The 18,752-nt window shown below is 43.4% G+C and overlaps 2 protein-coding genes across 7 annotated transcripts in view; one reads left to right on the top strand and one right to left on the bottom strand.

The window, feature by feature from the left end:
- The window catches only part of EXOC1L (exocyst complex component 1 like), a 114,538-nt gene that overhangs the window by 91,659 nt on the left and 4,127 nt on the right, over positions 1-18,752 (bottom strand). Inside the window, exon 1 of one of the 6 annotated variants that reach the window (XR_014568114.1) lies at positions 1,291-1,401. The exons of 3 other annotated variants lie outside the window; for them this stretch is intronic. The gene's annotated coding sequence lies outside the window, so the exon portion shown is untranslated. Of the gene's footprint in view, positions 1-1,290; positions 1,420-18,752 lie in introns of those variants that run through there. 2 more of the 6 variants (XR_014568119.1, XR_014568120.1) reach the window with 2 other exon arrangements.
- On the top strand, positions 1,368-10,327 carry PDCL2 (phosducin like 2). The gene is made up of 6 exons (XM_083756011.1): positions 1,368-1,505; positions 5,784-5,904; positions 6,588-6,678; positions 7,304-7,438; positions 8,809-9,017; positions 10,043-10,327. Exons 1-6 carry the CDS (start codon positions 1,500-1,502, stop codon positions 10,162-10,164), a joined length of 684 nt encoding a protein of 227 aa, XP_083612137.1. The 5' UTR covers positions 1,368-1,499; the 3' UTR covers positions 10,165-10,327.

Consider the following 18,752-nt stretch of genomic DNA (forward strand, 5'->3'; position numbering starts at 1 on the left):
TCTAACATAAAATCAAATGGGCCCTTCTTGTATACTAGTGGAGCAACAGAGCAGTGGAACTATAGTCAATGAAATTTAGCAGTGGGTAAAACTTTCAAAGAGGAGAACGGGTGCCATGAATTAGAATCACATTTAGAAAGCACATCTAACAATAGCCAGTTATTCAGCTAACTGGATCTATTATTTCCAGAGGGATTTAGTTTACTGTAGCAAAAACAAGAGCAGTGTGGCCCCTTAAAAATATATTAAGTAAGCCCTTTGTCATTGTGCAGAGCTTAATTTGTGTTAGGAGTCACCTGAGGGTTAGGCTTGGGGGCTATGATTAGTGTTATGACATAGCTGTTGAATACATAAAGTTAAAATATGTGCCTTTGTTCATGTGTTCTGTGTATCTCTCCTACCACCAAGTAACCACAATATACCACCATAAAGGTAAAGGTAAAGGTACCCCTGCCCATACGGGCCAGTCGTGTCCGACTCTAGGGTTGTGCGCCCATCTCACTTAAGAGGCCGGGGGCCAGCGCTGTCCAAAGACACTTCCGGGTCACGTGGCCAGCGTGACAAGCTGCATCTGGCGAGCCAGCGCAGCACACGGAAACACCATTTACCTTCCCGCTAGTAAGCGGTCCCTATTTATCTACTTGCACCCGGGGGTGCTTTCGAACTGCTAGGTTGGCAGGCGCTGGGACTGAACGACTGGAGCGCACCCTGCCACGGGGATTCGAACCGCCGACCATGCGATCGGCAAGTCCTAGGCGCTGAGGTTTTACCCACAGCGCCACCCGTGTCCCTCAATATACCACCATACATCAGGGCATTGGGAAATAGTTTTGCCAGCTGACAAGCCATCCAAGCATGGCTGGATTATCTCATTAAAAATCAAGCAGAATCTTCGCTTCAGATTGTGCCCACCATGTATATAAAAAAAGCTGGCGATACCAGTTTTCAGAATGAACGCACCTTTAACAATTACACATTTTTTCATTGTGTGTGTGTGTATATATAATCTACACCTACCTACCTCCTTTTTCTCTTCTTTCTAATGTTACACCTACAGTGCCAGGGTTGACTGATTTATTGGCCAAAATGTTGATGGCTGTTGTAAATAGCCAAGGGGAAAGAGCAGGCAGCCTTGTTTTGTAGCGCCAAACAATTGTGTCCCATGACAGTCTTATGTCATTAACCTGAACTTGAGCAATGGATGGGGAATAAATAGTTGAGAGTGCACTGATAAATTTAAGGATGTCCTACCTACCACCTCTTTCGTGTAAACTTATCACTGAGACTCACAGCTACAAAAGAAGATGGAGCTCTCACAATGGCAGTTGGCATCTCATAGCTGGCTCCTCCCACATGTTCTCCACAATAAGTTGTGTTCTGAAGCAGTTGCCTGGTCATTCTATCTACCCGGCTTGCCAACTAGGCGCAGGCCTGGCCTCATATTTCACTGGCACTCCAGGGCCAGGTGGCAAGGGATCACTGCACACAAGCAAGACAACATGCAGGTCAGAAAGATAGAATGTAATCCACTGTCGTAGCAGTTCACTATAGGCAGTTCCATAGTTTAACTATGCACACTATAGGAAGAACTTTCTTTTATCTGTCTTGAATCTTCCAACATGCAGCTTCATTGCATTCTAGTGTTGCAAGAGAGGGAGAAAACGTTTTCTCTAGCTACTTGCGCCATGCCGTGGAAAGTTTTAATATACTTGTATCGTGTCACCTCTTACCTTTTCTCTAAACTAAAAAGTCCAAAATCTTGCAACCTCGTAGGGGAGTTGCTTCATTCCCTTTATCATTTTGGTTGCCCTTTCTGAAACCTTTTTCAACCCCAATTTAATCCATGTGCCGTCTCGCCACAGATTTGTGGATTGTTTCAGCTTTTGTGCATCCCTTTAAATACAAATACAAATAATGGACGTGGGTGGTGGAGATGAGCGCACAACCCTAGAGTCTGGCAAGACTGGCCCGTACGGGCAGGGGTACCTTTACCTTTACCTTTAGATTGGGGCTATGAAACTGATAGAGGATTCAGTATCGTATGGATTTTTCAGATTTAGGTCTTAACAACTGACCTTGTGTCCTGGATTTTCCAGGCTCTCTCTTAAGGTATTGGGTGTTTCTTGGAGTCAAATATACAGTGGTACCTTGGTTCTCAAATGTAATCCATTCCGGAAGTCCGTTTGACTTCTGAAACGTTCGAAAACCAAGGCGCGGCTTCCAACTGGCGCAGGTGCCCCAGAAACAACAGTTGACAGCTGCATCAGACATTTGGCTTCTGAAAAACTTTTGAAAACCAGAACACTTATTTCTGGGTTTTTGGTGCTTGGGAGCCGAAATGTTCAAGTACCAAGGCGTTTGAGAACCAATGTTCCCCTGTAGTTTGGTTTATCTTCTTCCTATAGCTTTTCAAAATATGTATTTCACCCAACTAATCGAAGCTCCAGAATGTTCCACCTTGGTCCTGAGCATTGGCTTTCCAGAAACTTGCTGCATTTTCAGCTCAGTCCAATTACATAATTACAGCCATTTAACCTATTCCTACCCAGCTCTACAAGCAGGACACAGAATGCTGATTGCTATAGGTGGGGGTAGAAAAAAGGAGATGGAATGGAGTATCCTGGAAGAGGATATGGTTCACTGACTGGAACCCTGAACAGGAGCTCTCCACATATTGTATTTATAATTATCCAGTCCACCCTATTTCATTTTATAACACTGCCATTGTGTCACCTAGTTGCTCTTCCACATACTTTACATGTACTACATGTTTAATTGAAGATTCTGTGATAGTTTCTAAATCCTTTGGGATGTAAGTATTTCATCTTTAAAGCCTGTCTCAGCTTGAGTAATAGGAAACCATATCTCATCTCAAAGTAATCCAATTTCAGCATTCAGGAGAAGATTCATAAATCCTTATTAGAAGAGACAAAAGACAGGCTGTTGCCTTTGCCTCTGATTTAATTTATCTTCTGTCTCAACAACATATTTTGAAACCCAACTAGAGGAATAATCTGCCAGGGATTCCGAATAAGTGTGAGACACACTGCATAAAGCACTCCTGCTAATAGTAACACTTTCCAATCTCTTGCATAACTTGACTGAAAGTGAGAGTACTACAAAATGAGAGGTTTGTGGATTACAGCTAGTATCCAAAGTCGTTTTTGTGTGAAATAATAATAATAATAAATAATAAATTTTATTTATATCCCGCCCTCCCCAGCCGAAGCCAGGCTCAGGGCGGCTAACAACAATCAACAATCAAACAATCAGATATTCACACATTCTAAAAATATTTCATTATAAAAATCAATTAAAATCAAATTAATGGCAACTAATTAAGCAAGATTCTAAGCAGGTTGCCAGAGGAGGGAGTCAGGCTGCGCCCTGGCCAAAGGCCTGGTGGAACAACTCTGTCTTGCAGGCCCTGCGGAAGGATGTCAGGTCCCGCAGGGCCCTAGTCTCTTGTGACAGAGCGTTCCACCAGATTGGAGCCGCAGCCGAGAAGGCCCTGGCTCTAGTTGAGGCCAGCCTAACCTCTCTGAGGCCTGGGACCTTGAGGATGTTATTACTTGCAGACCGTAGGTTTCTCTGTGGGGCATACCAGGAGAGGCGGTCCCGTAGGTACGAGGGTCCTAGGCCGTATAGGGCTTTAAAGGTTAAAACCAGCACCTTAAACCTGATCCTGTACTCCACCGGGAGCCAGTGCAGCTGGTATAGTACCGGATGAATGTGATCTCGCAGCGAAGACCCCATAAGGAGTCTCGCCGCGGCATTCTGCACCCGCTGGAGTTTCTGGGTCAGTCTTAAGGGCAGCCCCACGTAGAGCGAGTTACATTAATCCAGTCTGGAGGTGACCGTCGCGTGGATCACAGTGGCTAGGTCAGGGCGAGAGAGATAAAGGGCCAACTGCTTAGCTTGGTGGAGATGAAAAAATGCCGCCTTTGTTATAGCTGTAATCTGCGCCTCCATAGAGAGGGAGGTATCGAAGATTACACCCAAACTCTTAACGGATGGTGCTGGCACTAATTGCACCCCCGCAAGAGATGGGAGTTGCCCCCTCAATCCCATATCGTCCTGCCCCAGCCAGAGGACCTCTGTCTTAGAAGGATTTAACTTCAACCGGCTCCCACGTAACCATCCAGCCACATAAACTTTAAGGCCCTGGTCTTCTATTCCTCGGGCCTACAAATGCAGTGGTCTATTCAGGAATAAGGAAGCAGACAACTGAATTCCAAGTCTCCCACCTGATGGGTCCCAGGCACTTACTTGGGGTTGGGTTTCTTTGGAATGAGGGAAGAAGGTGTGAGGAGAACCTGAGCTTGCAGGGTTAAACAGCTCAGAGTGTACGCACTGCCTACTGTTGGGAGGGGGGAGATTTCGTCATTTCCGAGTGTCTCCAGCCTTTGTTCTTTCTCTCTACTTTCGCTTTTGAGGAGAGAGGACGTGTTTTCACGATGCTGTTCGCTGTGATAGATAATGGGTAGTCTGCTGTAAATAAAACTGCTTTTAACTGCTAAGATCCTGTCTGGACTTTGTTTGGGCACACTGAAGAAAGCATTTGAGCTTGCAGCTTTCTCTACCCGCTGCTGCTGAAACTCTGCTGTTGCTCAGAGCCTTTGGAATATGGCCTTTAAAATCTGGCCTGGCTGTGCAGCCGAAGCGGACCGGACGCCAGGATTTATCTGAGCAATAAATCTAATCTTTGACAGAAGGGACTGTGGTGTCTTTAGGATATATGGTTTAGTTACACATATATACAACCTGAGTCGAAGATGGAGGGGCTCACAGCATTAACACTCCAAAAGGGTCTTGTTTCTCCCATAGTCACAGCCTTGGAGTCAAGCATAAAGTCAGGCAGAGCTCTCACACTCTGACTTCTGCCTACACCCTGCTTCCAGCTCTCTCACACAACACTGGCCCTAGCTTTTGTCTATTAACTACCAGCCTTTATATGGGGGCATCCTCTTCAGGACTAGCTGACCTAATCCATCCAAAGTTGGCAGCAAAAAAACCCACACCTCTCTGTTCATTCTCACAATCTCCTGAGTATATCATGCACCCAAACAGAGGCAGGGAACTATCCTGGCCCTCAAAACTCACAAGACCATGGGTGACCTCATATACATACACACATGCCTGCAACTTCTCCTGAATTTTTCTTTTACAGATGGAATATGAAGGGGGGGGGGGAAGCTATCATCATCCACTCCTCCCCTCCAGCCTGTAGTTTACTCTTCTCTGGGGCCCTTTCTTCCTTCTCTGGCCTGACTCCCTCCAATTTGGGGGGTTTCAGCTTTCTGTGTCTTCCACCCTGGCAGGCTCCTGGACAATCAACCTCTCTTCTTCTTCTTCTGGTACTGACTGCAACTCTTTGCAGTCCAAGTTTTTCAGCTGATCATTCTGTCCGTGGATCTCTTCAGCCTCCCCTGCAGCCTGAGTATACTGCAGCTTCAGGGTCAATCTTAACCCCTTGTAGTGGCTGATCAGGCAGGGCCCTTGGCTTCTGGCATGGAGTCTCCCTTTTCTCTTTGAAGGAGCTTTTTAGCTGCCCCATTTGCTCCTGGGTGTTCCTGGTACATAGCTTTTGTCTCCTCTTCCAGACTCTTAAATTGCTGTTTCTGCCGCTCCATTTGCTGCTGGAGTATCAACCTGAGCTGTTCCTTAGCCCATCCTTCAAGGTGGCTGTGATGAAGAAGAAGGGGCAGAATTCTGATAGTACTTCTTTAGATTCAAGCCAGATTACTGTATATTGGTGATATTTTGCATTCCTTTTGCAAAAGGATCCAAACGAAGATACAGAATGGAATGACATACTAAGAGATTTTGGTATACTGCCTCCAAAAGAAGAGGTTAAGGATGAAGTTGAAGAAATGGTTTTACGTTTACAGAAAGAAGCAGAAGGTAAGTGTAGTTGTGAAAAGTATTGTCAATTATTAAAATTAAGACCCATCATTTCAGCACTGTACCAGGTGGAATAGTACAACAGAGAAGTAAAGTTGTCCCTGCCTTGCAGAATATAAAGGTTGATCTACACATTAAGAAAAGGCATATAGTTCAGCCTTCCTGGGATTGTGTTATTTGAGAGGACAGATAGCAGATCTATTGTTCACCAAGACATTGTTCAAGTAATGGAAAGCTAATACGCAGTGGGAAAGATTCTATTCTAACCTAGACGTTTCCTGATTGTCCAACTTTCTACAAGCAGTGAGTTTTAAACAAACAGCCTTTATTACAATTCAAACTCGCTGCTTTGTGTCCTACCCACTGGAAGGAAAATAAATTTGCTACTTCATCTATATGATCCTGAACCTGCATTTTAAAGCAGCTGTGGTGCAGAAGAATAGGCAGATACACTTTTTCTGAATGTATATATAAACAGCCATCATTAGCATATATCTGGAAATTGCCTCTATTGAAAGCTCATTGCACAATAGCCATAAACTAGAATATTGTAAGCATGGAAGTTTCCCATTCAGGTTCCTCTGTCAGATACTCCTTTTGGAAACAGATTCAAAATTTGTTTAATCCCAGAAATGTAATCCCAGAAATATGCGTGTTCATTTCCCCCCCAATTCTTCTTTTAGTGAAGCCATATGAAAAAATGAACCTGAAACAACTCAAAGAAGCTGAAGATGAATTTGACGAGGAAGACAGAAAAGCAGTTGAAATGTATAGGTATGCCAAGCTACTAGTAACCACTCTCAAAGCCAATACTGAGTAAGAATATTCTAAACTGGAGATTAAGTATAGAAAAATGACACACTTCTTATCCATATAACCCCCCAATCCCCTTCCTAAAACACTACTGCATAATTTAACTTATTTAGTTTCCTAGGGGGGCTGTAGTCCATGAAAGCTTCTGCTGCAATAAATTTCTTAGTCTTTAAGATATCACAACTGTCTTTGTTGCTTTAACTATCTGAAATCCATTTACTACAGGATAAATAAATTTTATTTCTAACGTTGATAGAATTTCTTTTTTATGAGCCAGTAGTGCCACCTAGTGATTACCATATCCAAAGTTCCTGCATGCTGTATTCACTACTCAAAGTTGGCATATTGCTCAAATTATTTTTCTGCCCTCTTGTTATTCCTATTTCGTAACCTTGTCCACACTTATGTTGACAGGCTGCATGTGTATTTGAATAAACCGTTCCCCACATCTAACAATGCTCCTTTTTCCAAACCTGTAAAGAACAGGAGTGATCATAGCCCTCCCACCCACTGTCAAACTTCCTCTCCAGTGTCTATTAATAATCATATGAAAAGTTATTACTTCACATGACTTTTGTTAAATTAGGAAACGACGTTTAGAAGAACTACAAAAAGGACAAAGATTTGGAGAACTCAGAGAAATTTCTGGAGAACAGTATGTGAAAGAAGTTACAAATGCGCAAAAAGGTGTCTGGGTTGTCATCCATTTGTACAGATCAAGGTAATAGTGAGAATTTCAAAAAGGGTGCTTTAAAATTTGGCAGAATAAAACTATATACATATAAAGTTAACTCTGGGTTATGGCTTGAATAGGCACCCGTTCTTAATAATTTCTGCCTGGTTTTCTTGAGGCAAATATCTGTACCAGATTTCTTCTAGATCTGCAGTTTAGGAACATCAATGAAAACTCTCTATGTTCATATGCTATCAGCAGTTGCAGTGTCCTGTCATACTAGCAAATGGGGGTTCCCTTGATAGGTAAGAGTAGGACTGTGGATTGTTCACACATGGCCTAAGCCAATGTTCCTCAGGCTTGGGTCTCTAGATGATCTTGGACTACAACTCTCACCATCCTCAAGCAGCTTCACTACTGGTCAGAGATGATGTGAGTTGTAATCCATCAATTTACGGGGATCCAAGGTTGAAGAACTCAGGCCTAGGCTATACACATGAAAGGAGGTAGAACCATATTGTCCAAACTGTTGGTTTCTGCTTTCTTCACTGTGCAGCGAAGTGCTTGTCACGGGACAATGTTTTGCATTCCACAGTCGAGTACTGTTGGGTTTTCCCACGGGAATGGGAGACTGGATGTGATGTACACTGGTTTCCTGTTTTTCTCTGTGCTCTCGGTGTTTCCGAGGAGAGGTTGCTTCTCTGCTCTCGCAGAGGCAAGATGCCTATTTGTAATCTCTCAGCATTGAAGTGTAAATAAAGTAAAGTAAAAAATGTGGCACATACTGCTCATCCTTCCGCTGTGTACAGGATTCTGCAAATACAACACAAACTTCCCCACTCTGCTGCCTCCTAGATGTTTGGGACAACCTCAATAAGCCACAGCCAGCACATGGGTCACAGATTACCATCCTCAGCAATAGACTTATTTGTGAATTTTGTAGGGCTGCAGTCTGGGATATATATATGTGTAGCTATTGTGGGGTGCTAGGAACCTCTACATAGAAGGGGATGCATCCTAGAATAAGCGTGAATACAAATGGCGTATTGGCATTTGTTCTGGGGCAAGAAAATGCAGCATAGCTTTATATGCATAGGATGATAGCTATGGGAACATGTCATGGGTATCAGTCTCATGCTAATGGGCTAGTGCAATGGGCTTAGAAATGTACTCAGTAAAGGGCTCAGAAATATTGGGTGCAACATGCTGAACTGAGCAGGGAAACAACTGGAGTGAAACTCAGCCATACAGTTGAACCCAAAGTAGCATTCTGTCCTTCTGATGTGAAAATGTGAGTGTGAATTTAGTGGAATGGTTGATAGCGGTTTGGTGTTTTTTTTTTTTTTTTTAATCTAGCATTTCCTTATTTGTGCCAGAGCTTAACCATCAAACACATTTGCTCTTTTGGATTTTTAAAGCATTCCGTTGTGTGTGTTAATTAATCGACACCTCAGTCTGATGGCCACAAAGTTTCCAGAAACCAAGTTTGTGAAAGCCATTGCAAACAGCTGTATTGAAAATTACCACGACAGTTGCTTACCTACGTTATTTGTGTATGAAAATGGAGAGATAAAGGGCAAGTTCATTGGAATCAGAGAATGTGGAGGAACATATCTTACAGTAGAAGGTAATGCTCAAAACACTTCAGCAAACTAGAGGCCAGTAGACAAAGATTTGGCTGGTTATTGCACATTTATGTGAACTGCAGCCTTCTTTATCTTTGCAGTTCTTAGCCATATTAATGACTCCTTTCCACCCATTCTTTATCCAAGTTTTACCTCTCTCAAGCTCTTCCTTTCCAGCCTTAACCCTTCTCTCAAATTGTTCTGTACCATTGCTTGTTTCAATCTCTATTTCCAAATCCTCTTCTTTTCCTGTTTATCTAGACCTCCTGATCTGACTGCCCTGGTCCTCCTTAAGATCTAGGAAATCAACTAAACACCAATGGCAACTCTTTGGATTACAGCTGCTGAGCCAATGGCCACTAGAGACTCTTCTGGCTGTTCTGTCTCCCAGTGATGGGCATAATAGCTGAGAGATCGCCCCAACGCTGCCACTGAATTACTTAATGTATTGTAATATAAATTTTACAGTAAAATGTTGCAGCAGTTCATAAAAGAACATGTGAAGTGTGAAATGCTTCAATGTAGAATAACCAAGATAACTATTCACTGAATACTGTAACTTTACCGAAAAGCTTTGGCGTAAGTTCGCAACTAAAGGCAATAATTGTTTACTTAAAGACATGTTAGAAAAGGCCTTGCTATTTATTTGGTGAAGGTAACTTTAAGGTATGTGTAGGCAATTCAGGGCTCGTAATTTCTGTATACTTATTTACAAGGCTGGTTTTTAAATTACTCTAATAGTGTTGTGCTATCCAGTGTAAAATAATAACTCCCTCCCACTATATTTTAGCCAACCAATGAGTTCTGTCTGTGAATACTATGTACATGAGTTGTATCATGAAAGTAAAAATTTCATGTACCAGCCCCTGGATTGGATGTAAATAAAAAGGCAAGCAGGTGCAGACTGAGGTTGGTGGGGCAGTGCCCCATTGGCCCAAACATACTGGATCATAATACTGGGATATAAATGATTTACTGCTAAATATATTGCTCCTTCGGTTTGTCTCAACAGTCTTTGTTATTTCAGAACTTGAGTGGAAACTGGCAGAGGTTGGTGCTCTAAAAACCGATTTGGAAGAAAACCCCAAGAAGGAAGTTGTGGATATGATGACATCTTCACTTAGAAATGCCTCCATAAATGATGTTTAGACAAACATTAACAGGACATGTAAAGACACAAACACTGCTTGAGCAGAAGAACACTTGAAGAAGCACCTGGCATTTCCGTGTTTACGTTTGGCTGGATTACTGCTTAAATCAACACTGCTTAGGAATAAGAATAAGTAAATAAAAACGGCACAAATGCAACCCACTTGCTGTATTCACACTTAGAATGTATTTTCTGCTCCAGTCCAGAGCTCTGTGTGTACTCAGACATTAGCCCAACTATCTGCCAAGGGGCATAGCTGTCAAGCGTCCCTTATTTGGCGGGACAGTCCCTTATCCCAGTGCCATGTCCCGCTGCTGTCCCTTATTGATGAGGCTTCGTTTGGCTGCTGGCTGGGCTTTCTGCCTTTGGCTCAGAGGGGCTCAGAAGTTGAACATACCTGTGCCCGGAAAATCCCTTATTTTGGCTGCTGATCCCTTATTTTCGAGGCTCAAATTTTATTTACGGCTATTAGCCCATAAAATGTGTACAAACCTAAAAGCACAGAAACATAAAAACCAATACATCTAACAACAGAAGGGGAACACCACGATGCAAGGGTGGGTCATTGAGCAGTGACAAATAACAGCTTGGGGCCCGGAAAGATCCAAGGGACGGTTCCCAGAAAAAGGAGAACTGGAGACGAGATCCGTCATGCACTCTCATCATAACTGTCCGATTAGTTTTTGTTGTTGATGTTGTTTTTTGGTGGTTTTTGTGTGTGAGATAACCGCATTCAGGAATCTCGCCACCTGCAGAGTTACAGAAGGATCTGTATCCTGCAAAGGCAGTGCGGCATGTGACTCAACAGGCCTGCCAACCAAGCGCAGTAAAGCAGGACCCAGGAATTTAGTCCTGGCTATGCTATGTAAGGGACAGTTGAACATTATATGTGGAAGAGATTCAACTGTTTTCCCGTCACACTCGCATAGCGGAGACACCAAACCCTTGGAAAATCTGTGGCTCAGCAGGTTCGATGGAAAAACATTGAACCTTGCACGAATAAATGCAAGTCGGTGTGGTACAGATGAAAGAGATGACATATATGATGGAAGGCCAAGTGGTGGGGTTATTCCATGATACCTGGGGGAGCAGACACCCCCACCCCTGGAGAGGTTGTGTTGATTTTCAATGTCTGCTAATCTTTGCTCGATAAGGCTTTTGGCTGAGCGTAGGTTCATCTTTAAGGAGTCTGCTGGGGAAATTCCGATGCTCAGAAGTTTGGCATGGATTTTTCCTACCCACGGATTAACAAAGTCATCCCGCCAGAGGCACTGAAAGAGGTAATGGTCGGGAAGCCTATGCCAGCTGGACAGCCAGTAGCCAAAGACTCGCTTCCAGATGACAGTCTCCAATGATGCAGTCCTTAGCTCCAGATGTATGGCTGCATTGCTCACACACATGGGGAGTTTCAGGAGGCGACGGAGAAACTGATTCTGCAATGTCCCCAGCGATGTTAAATTGGACCCTGGGGCCCAGAGTGGGGCAGCATAACAGAGGGTGGAAACCACTTTTGCGTGGTACACCTTCAATGCAGAAGGGATGTGGGAGGCTCCGTCGACCGCAAAAAATTGGAGTAGAGTGTAAAGTATTGTTTTCCCTTTGTTCAGTAAATACTGTATCTGTGGCTTCCAGCTTAGGTTGTAGTGAAAAAAGACTCCCAGGTATTTAAATTTGAAAACCTGTTCTAATTGGACTCCATCTAACTTCCAGCTGTAAGTTTTCCGAGACCTGGTAAAGACCAGTACTTTAGATTTTCCATGATTAATTGTCAGATGGTTGAGTTTGCAATAAGCTGCAAAAATCTTTAGAGCTCTGCATAAACCGACTCTAGTGTAGGAAAGGATCGCTGCATCGTCAGCATATAGGAGCAGAGGGCAGCGAAAATCAGCTAGGCGGGGGGCATGAATGTTGGCTTGAGACTCACTCAGAAAGAGCTTCATGTCGCTAATAAACAAGTTGAAGAGGAGTGGGGCCAAAATGCAGCCTTGGCGCACTCCTCTATTTATTGGGACCTCATTGGATAGGTTTCCCGCCGGTGTGAGTCTCACTCTAGCCGACGACCCGTGGTGTAATTGGGTTATAAGCCATAACAGCCTTCTATCTATGCCCCATCTCTCTAATTTATTCCATAGACAGTTTCTTGGGATACTGTCGAAGGCGGCCTTTAAGTCTATGAAAGCGACACATAGGCGCCCCCGACTCGGGGCAGAATATTTTCTGGCAAGATGATACATAATTACCATATGGTCCGTGGTCGAATAATTGTTCCTAAAGCCCGCTTGCTCATGGCCAATCAAATTTGAGTCGTATGCCCAATGGGACAGCTTAGACAGCAAAAATTTTGCATAGATTTTCCCGATGATAGACAAAAGGCTGATGTTCCGGTAGTTCTCTGGGTCAGCAGGGGGACCCTTTTTATGGACTGGTACGATCACGGCCTCCTTCCATGACCTAGGGATAAGCCCCGTAGAATTAATTGCATCAAAGACTTTGGCCAGAATTTCAGCCCACCACCTCGGTTGCGCAACAATAGCCTCAGCAGGGACTAGATCCGGCCCAGGGGCTTTGCCCGTTTTCAGATCTAGTATCAAGTCCATTATCAGCTCTGGGTCGGTAGAGGGCCACAAAGGTAGATGGTCGGCTCGGAATTCCGTGGATGAGTTGGATTCCTCTGCCAAAGAGAAATATTTACTCAAGAATTGTTCCCATGTGGGCGCAGGGATAATCGCCAGTGGGTGCTTCCTTCCTCTTTTGTTTATCAGAGCCCAAAATTCCTGTGGTCTGCGGGATCTAGAGGCCGCAATCAAGGCTCGCCAACGCTTTTGGTACCATTCGCGTTTGGCCAGCTTTAAAGTCTGTTTGTATGCTCTTTTGGCTTGTAAATAGGAGGGTGGTAGAGCCTGGGCATTAGAGTTTTTGTATTCATTATAGATAGAATGAAGAAGGGATCTTGCTTGTTTGCAAGAGGTGTTAAACCAAGGGGCCCCAGTACTGCAATGCGCCACTTTCGCCTTTTGAGGAGGTGATGTAAAAAAAGTGGTAAGGTTTGTTATAAGAAGGTTAAAAAGTTTCAAAACCGAATTGAAGTCTTGTAAATCAGTAGTTACTTGAGGTAGATAGGCAATGATTTCCCTATGAAAAAATTCCTGGTATTTTTGGGCCACAGCCTCCGACCATTTGATCCCTCTTATTTTGGTCGATGATGAGGTTTCCAGAAGGACTGAGTGTTTATAGTCCTTCTGGCACCGGAACAATGACAAAGTGGTCACTATTGGAAGGTGATCACTGAAATGTTGGTTTTCAACTTGGAAGGAAAGTACATTAACGGCCAAATTTGCAGAGATCAAGAAGTAATCGATAACACTGTTAGATGCTAGTCCCAGGTGAGTGAACTCCCCCGGTATGTCGGGGGGGAAGGTGCCGTTCAAGAAGACTAGATTCAGGCGAATGGCCATTTGGTAAAGGGTCACTCCTGCTTTGTTTACTCTGTTGTCCTTTGAAGTTCTAATTCTGGCATGTTCCAAGTCAAAGTTGTCCAAGCATGGGGGAGTCCACCGTTTGGACTTGGTTAGTAGGTCCCAGTTTGTGGCAATACGAGCATTAAAGTCTCCCCCAATTAAGGAGTACGAGTTAGGGCATTTGGTATGACATGACAATAGGTGATTTTCAAATGATTCCCATCTCCAATCAAGATCAGGTGCAGAGCCTTCAGGGGGGAGATAGACATTAGTAATTAGTAATGAGGACTTCCCTTCTGCGATCAGTCCAGATAGAGCAAAAGGCGGGGAAGCCCGTACCAGAGTGAATTTGGCGTGAAGTTGGAGTGAGATCCCAATCAAAAGACCCCCTTTGGGGCGACCACCTTTCAAGGAAGGGGAGGCCGGAAGTGTTAGAAGATCAAAGCCGTCTATGGTAATCTCTTCCTCATCCCATGTTTCTTGGAATAGAATGATATTAAATGAATTTATATACTTCCTGAATTCGGGATCTGATTTTTTGGTTCTCCAACCAGCAATGTTCCAGCTAAGTATTGATAATGTCAGATCCTTGTGCTGTCCCGGTAATTGTCACTTTGAGTTGTTTAATAGGTTCTTGGAGGTAGGAGGAGGACCCATAAAGAAATCAGTAATTTTAGTTTGTGCGGATAAGGTCTTCTTCTGTGTTGGTCGAATCCATGATTTGGTAACATTAACAGGCAGGGAGGACTTTGCCGGGGAGGAAGAATTAGGCAAAGTTGGTGAGGTCGGATGCTGTTCATTGAGGTGAGTAGTAGTAGGTCTTTGATGGGCTATACTAGTAGATCCATCAGAGTTGTCAGTCTTAACCAGGGTAGCGCTAAGAGGTGTTCCAGCCATCACTTGTAGTTGTTGCGCAGATGGAGAAGAATTATCACGCAGATGTATAGAAGGACGTGAGCGTGGGGATGGTGCATGCATAATCATTTCCTGGTGATCTTCAGACAGGGTAGATTCTAGCTCTGGCATTGAAGCAAAGGATTCATCAACTTCCATATTTTGATTGGACATAAGGTCAGAGACGGGAGTGTTGAGTTTATCAACTTCCTCCACGGTAGAATGGTGCTGTTGGTCCACAGGTGACTGCTGATTCAGATCAGTAGGGGGTAACAAAGTAGCAGGTTGAAAGCTTATCAAGGCATTTGATGGAGACGCCTTGTGGGACGTGGAGCGCCTGCTCTCCTCTCTCGTCGGCATAAAGGGGTCCCCTAGCGATAGGAGTCTTTGTTTGAGTAGATCCAATCTGTCGAGAATAGCCTGCTGTTCTTCTGAAGGGAGTTTTCCATAAGAGGAGATAAGATTTCTCTCTTCAGGGATATTCCAATCTCCACTTGCAACTGGATCATTCCTCAGCGTAACTAGATGGGCACTTGGGATCGCAGGTGGAACAGGGGGTACCCGGCTAGGTGTTTTTTCCTTTATTATAGGAACAGAAGGAGGTAACGAGCATTCATTGTCGGTTAAGAAGTTGGCAAAAAGAGGTTTGACACTCGTGTCCTTAAAGACTCTTGTTGTTACAATCTCCCAGGCTGCCAGCTGGTCTTTTTGTCTTGCAAGAAGATGTGGGACCCTTGCAGACTGGAAGGAGAGCATAAATTTCCTTGGCCAGGGCGTGGCATTTAGGGGTACTACAGATATAAGATCTATCTGTAAAAAAGGGATATTTAGCAAATCACGTAGGTACCCTTTAGCCATCCTCAGGTTATTCCACCTAAGTCTGGGGGCGTCACGGGAAAAAATGGATAGACATATTTTATTAGGTTGAAAAATCAAGGATTGCTTGTTCCTTTGGGGCAGTGGCAGCCTGCTTCTAGAACCCTTAAGGTGAGATTTCTGGTCATGTTGTCTCTTTAAGGCACTTACAAGCTGCACAGGAGATTGATGCAAATTAGATAGCTCAGTTGAGGAAGATGGATGCGTCAGAAGGGCTTGTGAAAGTTTATTCAAAGATAAAGAAATCCCTTCCAATTGCTTGAAAATGTAGCTTAAAGTCCTGATTACTAGTTGTATTTGATCAGGTACTGATTCATGGGCAGTTTGCCCTGATGCGTCCTGTTTTAGTGATGGCGAAGGTGTAATTAAGGTGTCAGGAAGGGGGGCTTCCCTATGGCTTCCATCCGCCTCTGGATCGACTGGCTTTTCCAGCTCCCCTTGACCATACAGAGGCCAAAAGCGGTTGTATGTTTCGACCGCAGAAACAATTACTTGCTCTGTTTGGCTGTTATTGTTAGTAGGTGGTGAGGGAGATTCAAGCTTTGACTGCTTTGACTGCTTTGCTCTTGGAGGTGAACAACCTTTCTCAGCAGATCTTGGTCGCTTGCCATGACCCATTTGTCACTGTCTCACTGACTACGGAGGTTAAAAGTAGACGTAAACGGAGATAAAAAGAGAACTTATCTTTTGTGGACACAACTCCTCTGCTATTCCTCCTCCACTGCTCAGCATAACCCAGTCTTCAAGGCGGCGTTTCTAATCAGCAGCAGGCTTTCTCAGCAGAAGGTTTGAATATCCTTGTTAATATGTATATTGGCCACGACTGGCCAACAGTAGAGATAAAATGGTTAAAACTTCTAACAGAGGTAAAATAATTAAAAGTCTAATAAAAACAGCTATAAAAACGGCTATAAAAGGCTGTAAAAGGCTATAAAAGGTTTGTAATCCAGGAGGGTTCACGGAGGAGAAGTTGTTACAGCCGCCATCTTGCCACACCCCCCTCATATGTCCTGGAGTTTTTTCTATTTTCGAGGCTGCTGGTCCCTTATTTTCAAACCTGTAAGTTGACAGCTATGCCAAGGTGGCTTACTTCCTAAAAAAGTGTGTTCAACATTGCAGCCGTCACTCATTTGTTCATAAGTCATCTTTCCAGTGAGAGATTTGTAGGTCTCACTCTCAAACATAGGACAAATGAATCAAGGTAAAAGTATTGTAAAAATCAGATACTGGCCTTTAAAAGCTCTGATATCCATCTGAAAACAGAATTTGGTTTCTAATTATAAAATTGTCTAATATTGGTACAAGAAAACTTCATGAAATAAACTTGGATACTATGGTTCTTCCAACCTCCTTATCCAGCAAAAATGTGCTTTTACTCTCTGAGATGCTCGCTCCTAATCAAATCATTCTTTAGCTTGTGGGTCAAGCCAGAAAATGAGAGAATATGAGAAGCTAGAACTCAGAACCTCTACTATGGGTCTGGAAAGTCCCAACCCTGAAAACATGTACAGAACATATGTAGGAGCACTAGGTCACTAGTGTTGGGAATTATTGTTTATGGGTTTGTAAAAAGCAGAACTGGACTCAACAGAGGGAAATAGCTTCAAAAGATCACTGCCTGTATCCTTGGCCATGCCATAGTGAGCACCCAAAACCATGTGGGAAAGTATTGTGCAGACACACAGTTTGGTTAGAGTTGACCCATTGAAATCAATGGGTATTAAATCCACTGATTTAAATGGATCTACTCTTATGAGGTAGCTGGATATCAGCCAGTATTTTTAGTGCTGGGCATTGCACAAAGAAATAGAAATAGCACAGGCCTGCCTGCTGGCTTACATTCTAAGTCATATCTTGTTAATACATGCAGGGCTGTGAGTCTCATTCAGATTAAATCAAGCTTAAGAAGCAACAGAACATACTGTCTGAGAAAATAGTCTCAAGGTATTGAAAAAAAGATTGGCCGAGTATTTATAGTGCCTTTGTTCTTTGTTAATTTTTGAAATTTGCTAATACATGAGAAGGGTGATGTGAGTTTCACAACCACACCCACAGCAGATATACCAGTAGTTGTTGAAAAACACTCATAGTTATTTCTCCTGAGAACTGGATTATTAAAAATATTAATAAAAAATATTAGCTGATCCAGAGATCAGTAATTAACCCCAAATTCTGAAAGCATGTATTGTACATGCAATGTTCTGTTAGCACCTTAGAGGTTTGTGTATACCCTATTCATTCCTAGCTAGACAAAACACATGCAGGAGAATGATGAAGCAGTACACTTCGTGGTGTGTGTGTTTAATAGGGATCATTTGGCAAAGAAAGATTGCGGGGCACCTTCTCTGCACAAGAGTTGTGAGCTTACTGATTCCTACTGTTCTCCCCAGAGCAGGTAAACACCATCTCAAAATCTGAATTTATTAAAAACAATAATAATTTCTTGTTTAATGAACATCTACACATCTATTTACTTATGCATTAAAATATATCGCTGCTGTACATTCTCAAAGAAGAGAATTTGCCTACATCAGCTTCAGTCAAGTAGTTTGCTACAGCACATAATTAACCTTTAAATAGAATGGTTTCATAGTGTGGGTGATGAATGAAATAAAAGGCGAAGTCATTTGTGAGTTGCACACTCACAAAAACTGCAGATAACTGAGCACAGTTTCAAGCTTTTATTCAGCAGTAACCTCATTTTAAGAATGAAGCAGTGACGACTAAAAAAATATTGATGGAGGTGTGTGAAAACTGCAGAAAGAGCTGAGAAGAATCTTAATAGCTGTTACTCATAGTCACCGGCAGGCACTTCATACTGAACCATTACCTAAGTATATAGGCCTGCATTTGCACTTGTTCATCTGCTGTTACCCTTACTCTTCCCCCTTTTACTTGCAAATCACTCGGGGAAAGCAATCTGCCTCACTCACTACAAACACAGATATGAGTATTGTTAGGGAACTGCCATCGGCTCAGAGGCGAGAAAAAGAAGGGCAGTTGTGTCACAGGGAGCCTCTGAAAATCTTGCGAAGCAGTTCTTCTCCCGGAGAGGAGGAAAGCCCCCACTTCCAGTGGAGAAGAGTTGCAAGGACCAGAGGATGCTAGTGAGAGCCTTATCGCAAGCCAGGGAGGGGGGAAGCATGCCCTTGCCATCGCCCATCCTGCACAGTAGTCTGGGGCGCAGGGAGGGGCGGAAACGGTTGGGGGTAACAAAACTTTTATGTTGGGGGAGGTACAAAAAAAGACCACTGCCAGATTCTGCTAGCGATTGAGCCAGACATGAGCCTTAGGGCTCTTCACTGTAAATAGTCTGCACCCAAATAAAGCCTGTAAAACACAGGTCAGAGTCCTGACAC

This window comes from Podarcis gaigeae (assembly GCF_964106915.1).
Source record: "Podarcis gaigeae genome assembly, chromosome: 9".
Classification (NCBI taxonomy): Eukaryota; Metazoa; Chordata; class Lepidosauria; order Squamata; family Lacertidae; genus Podarcis; species Podarcis gaigeae.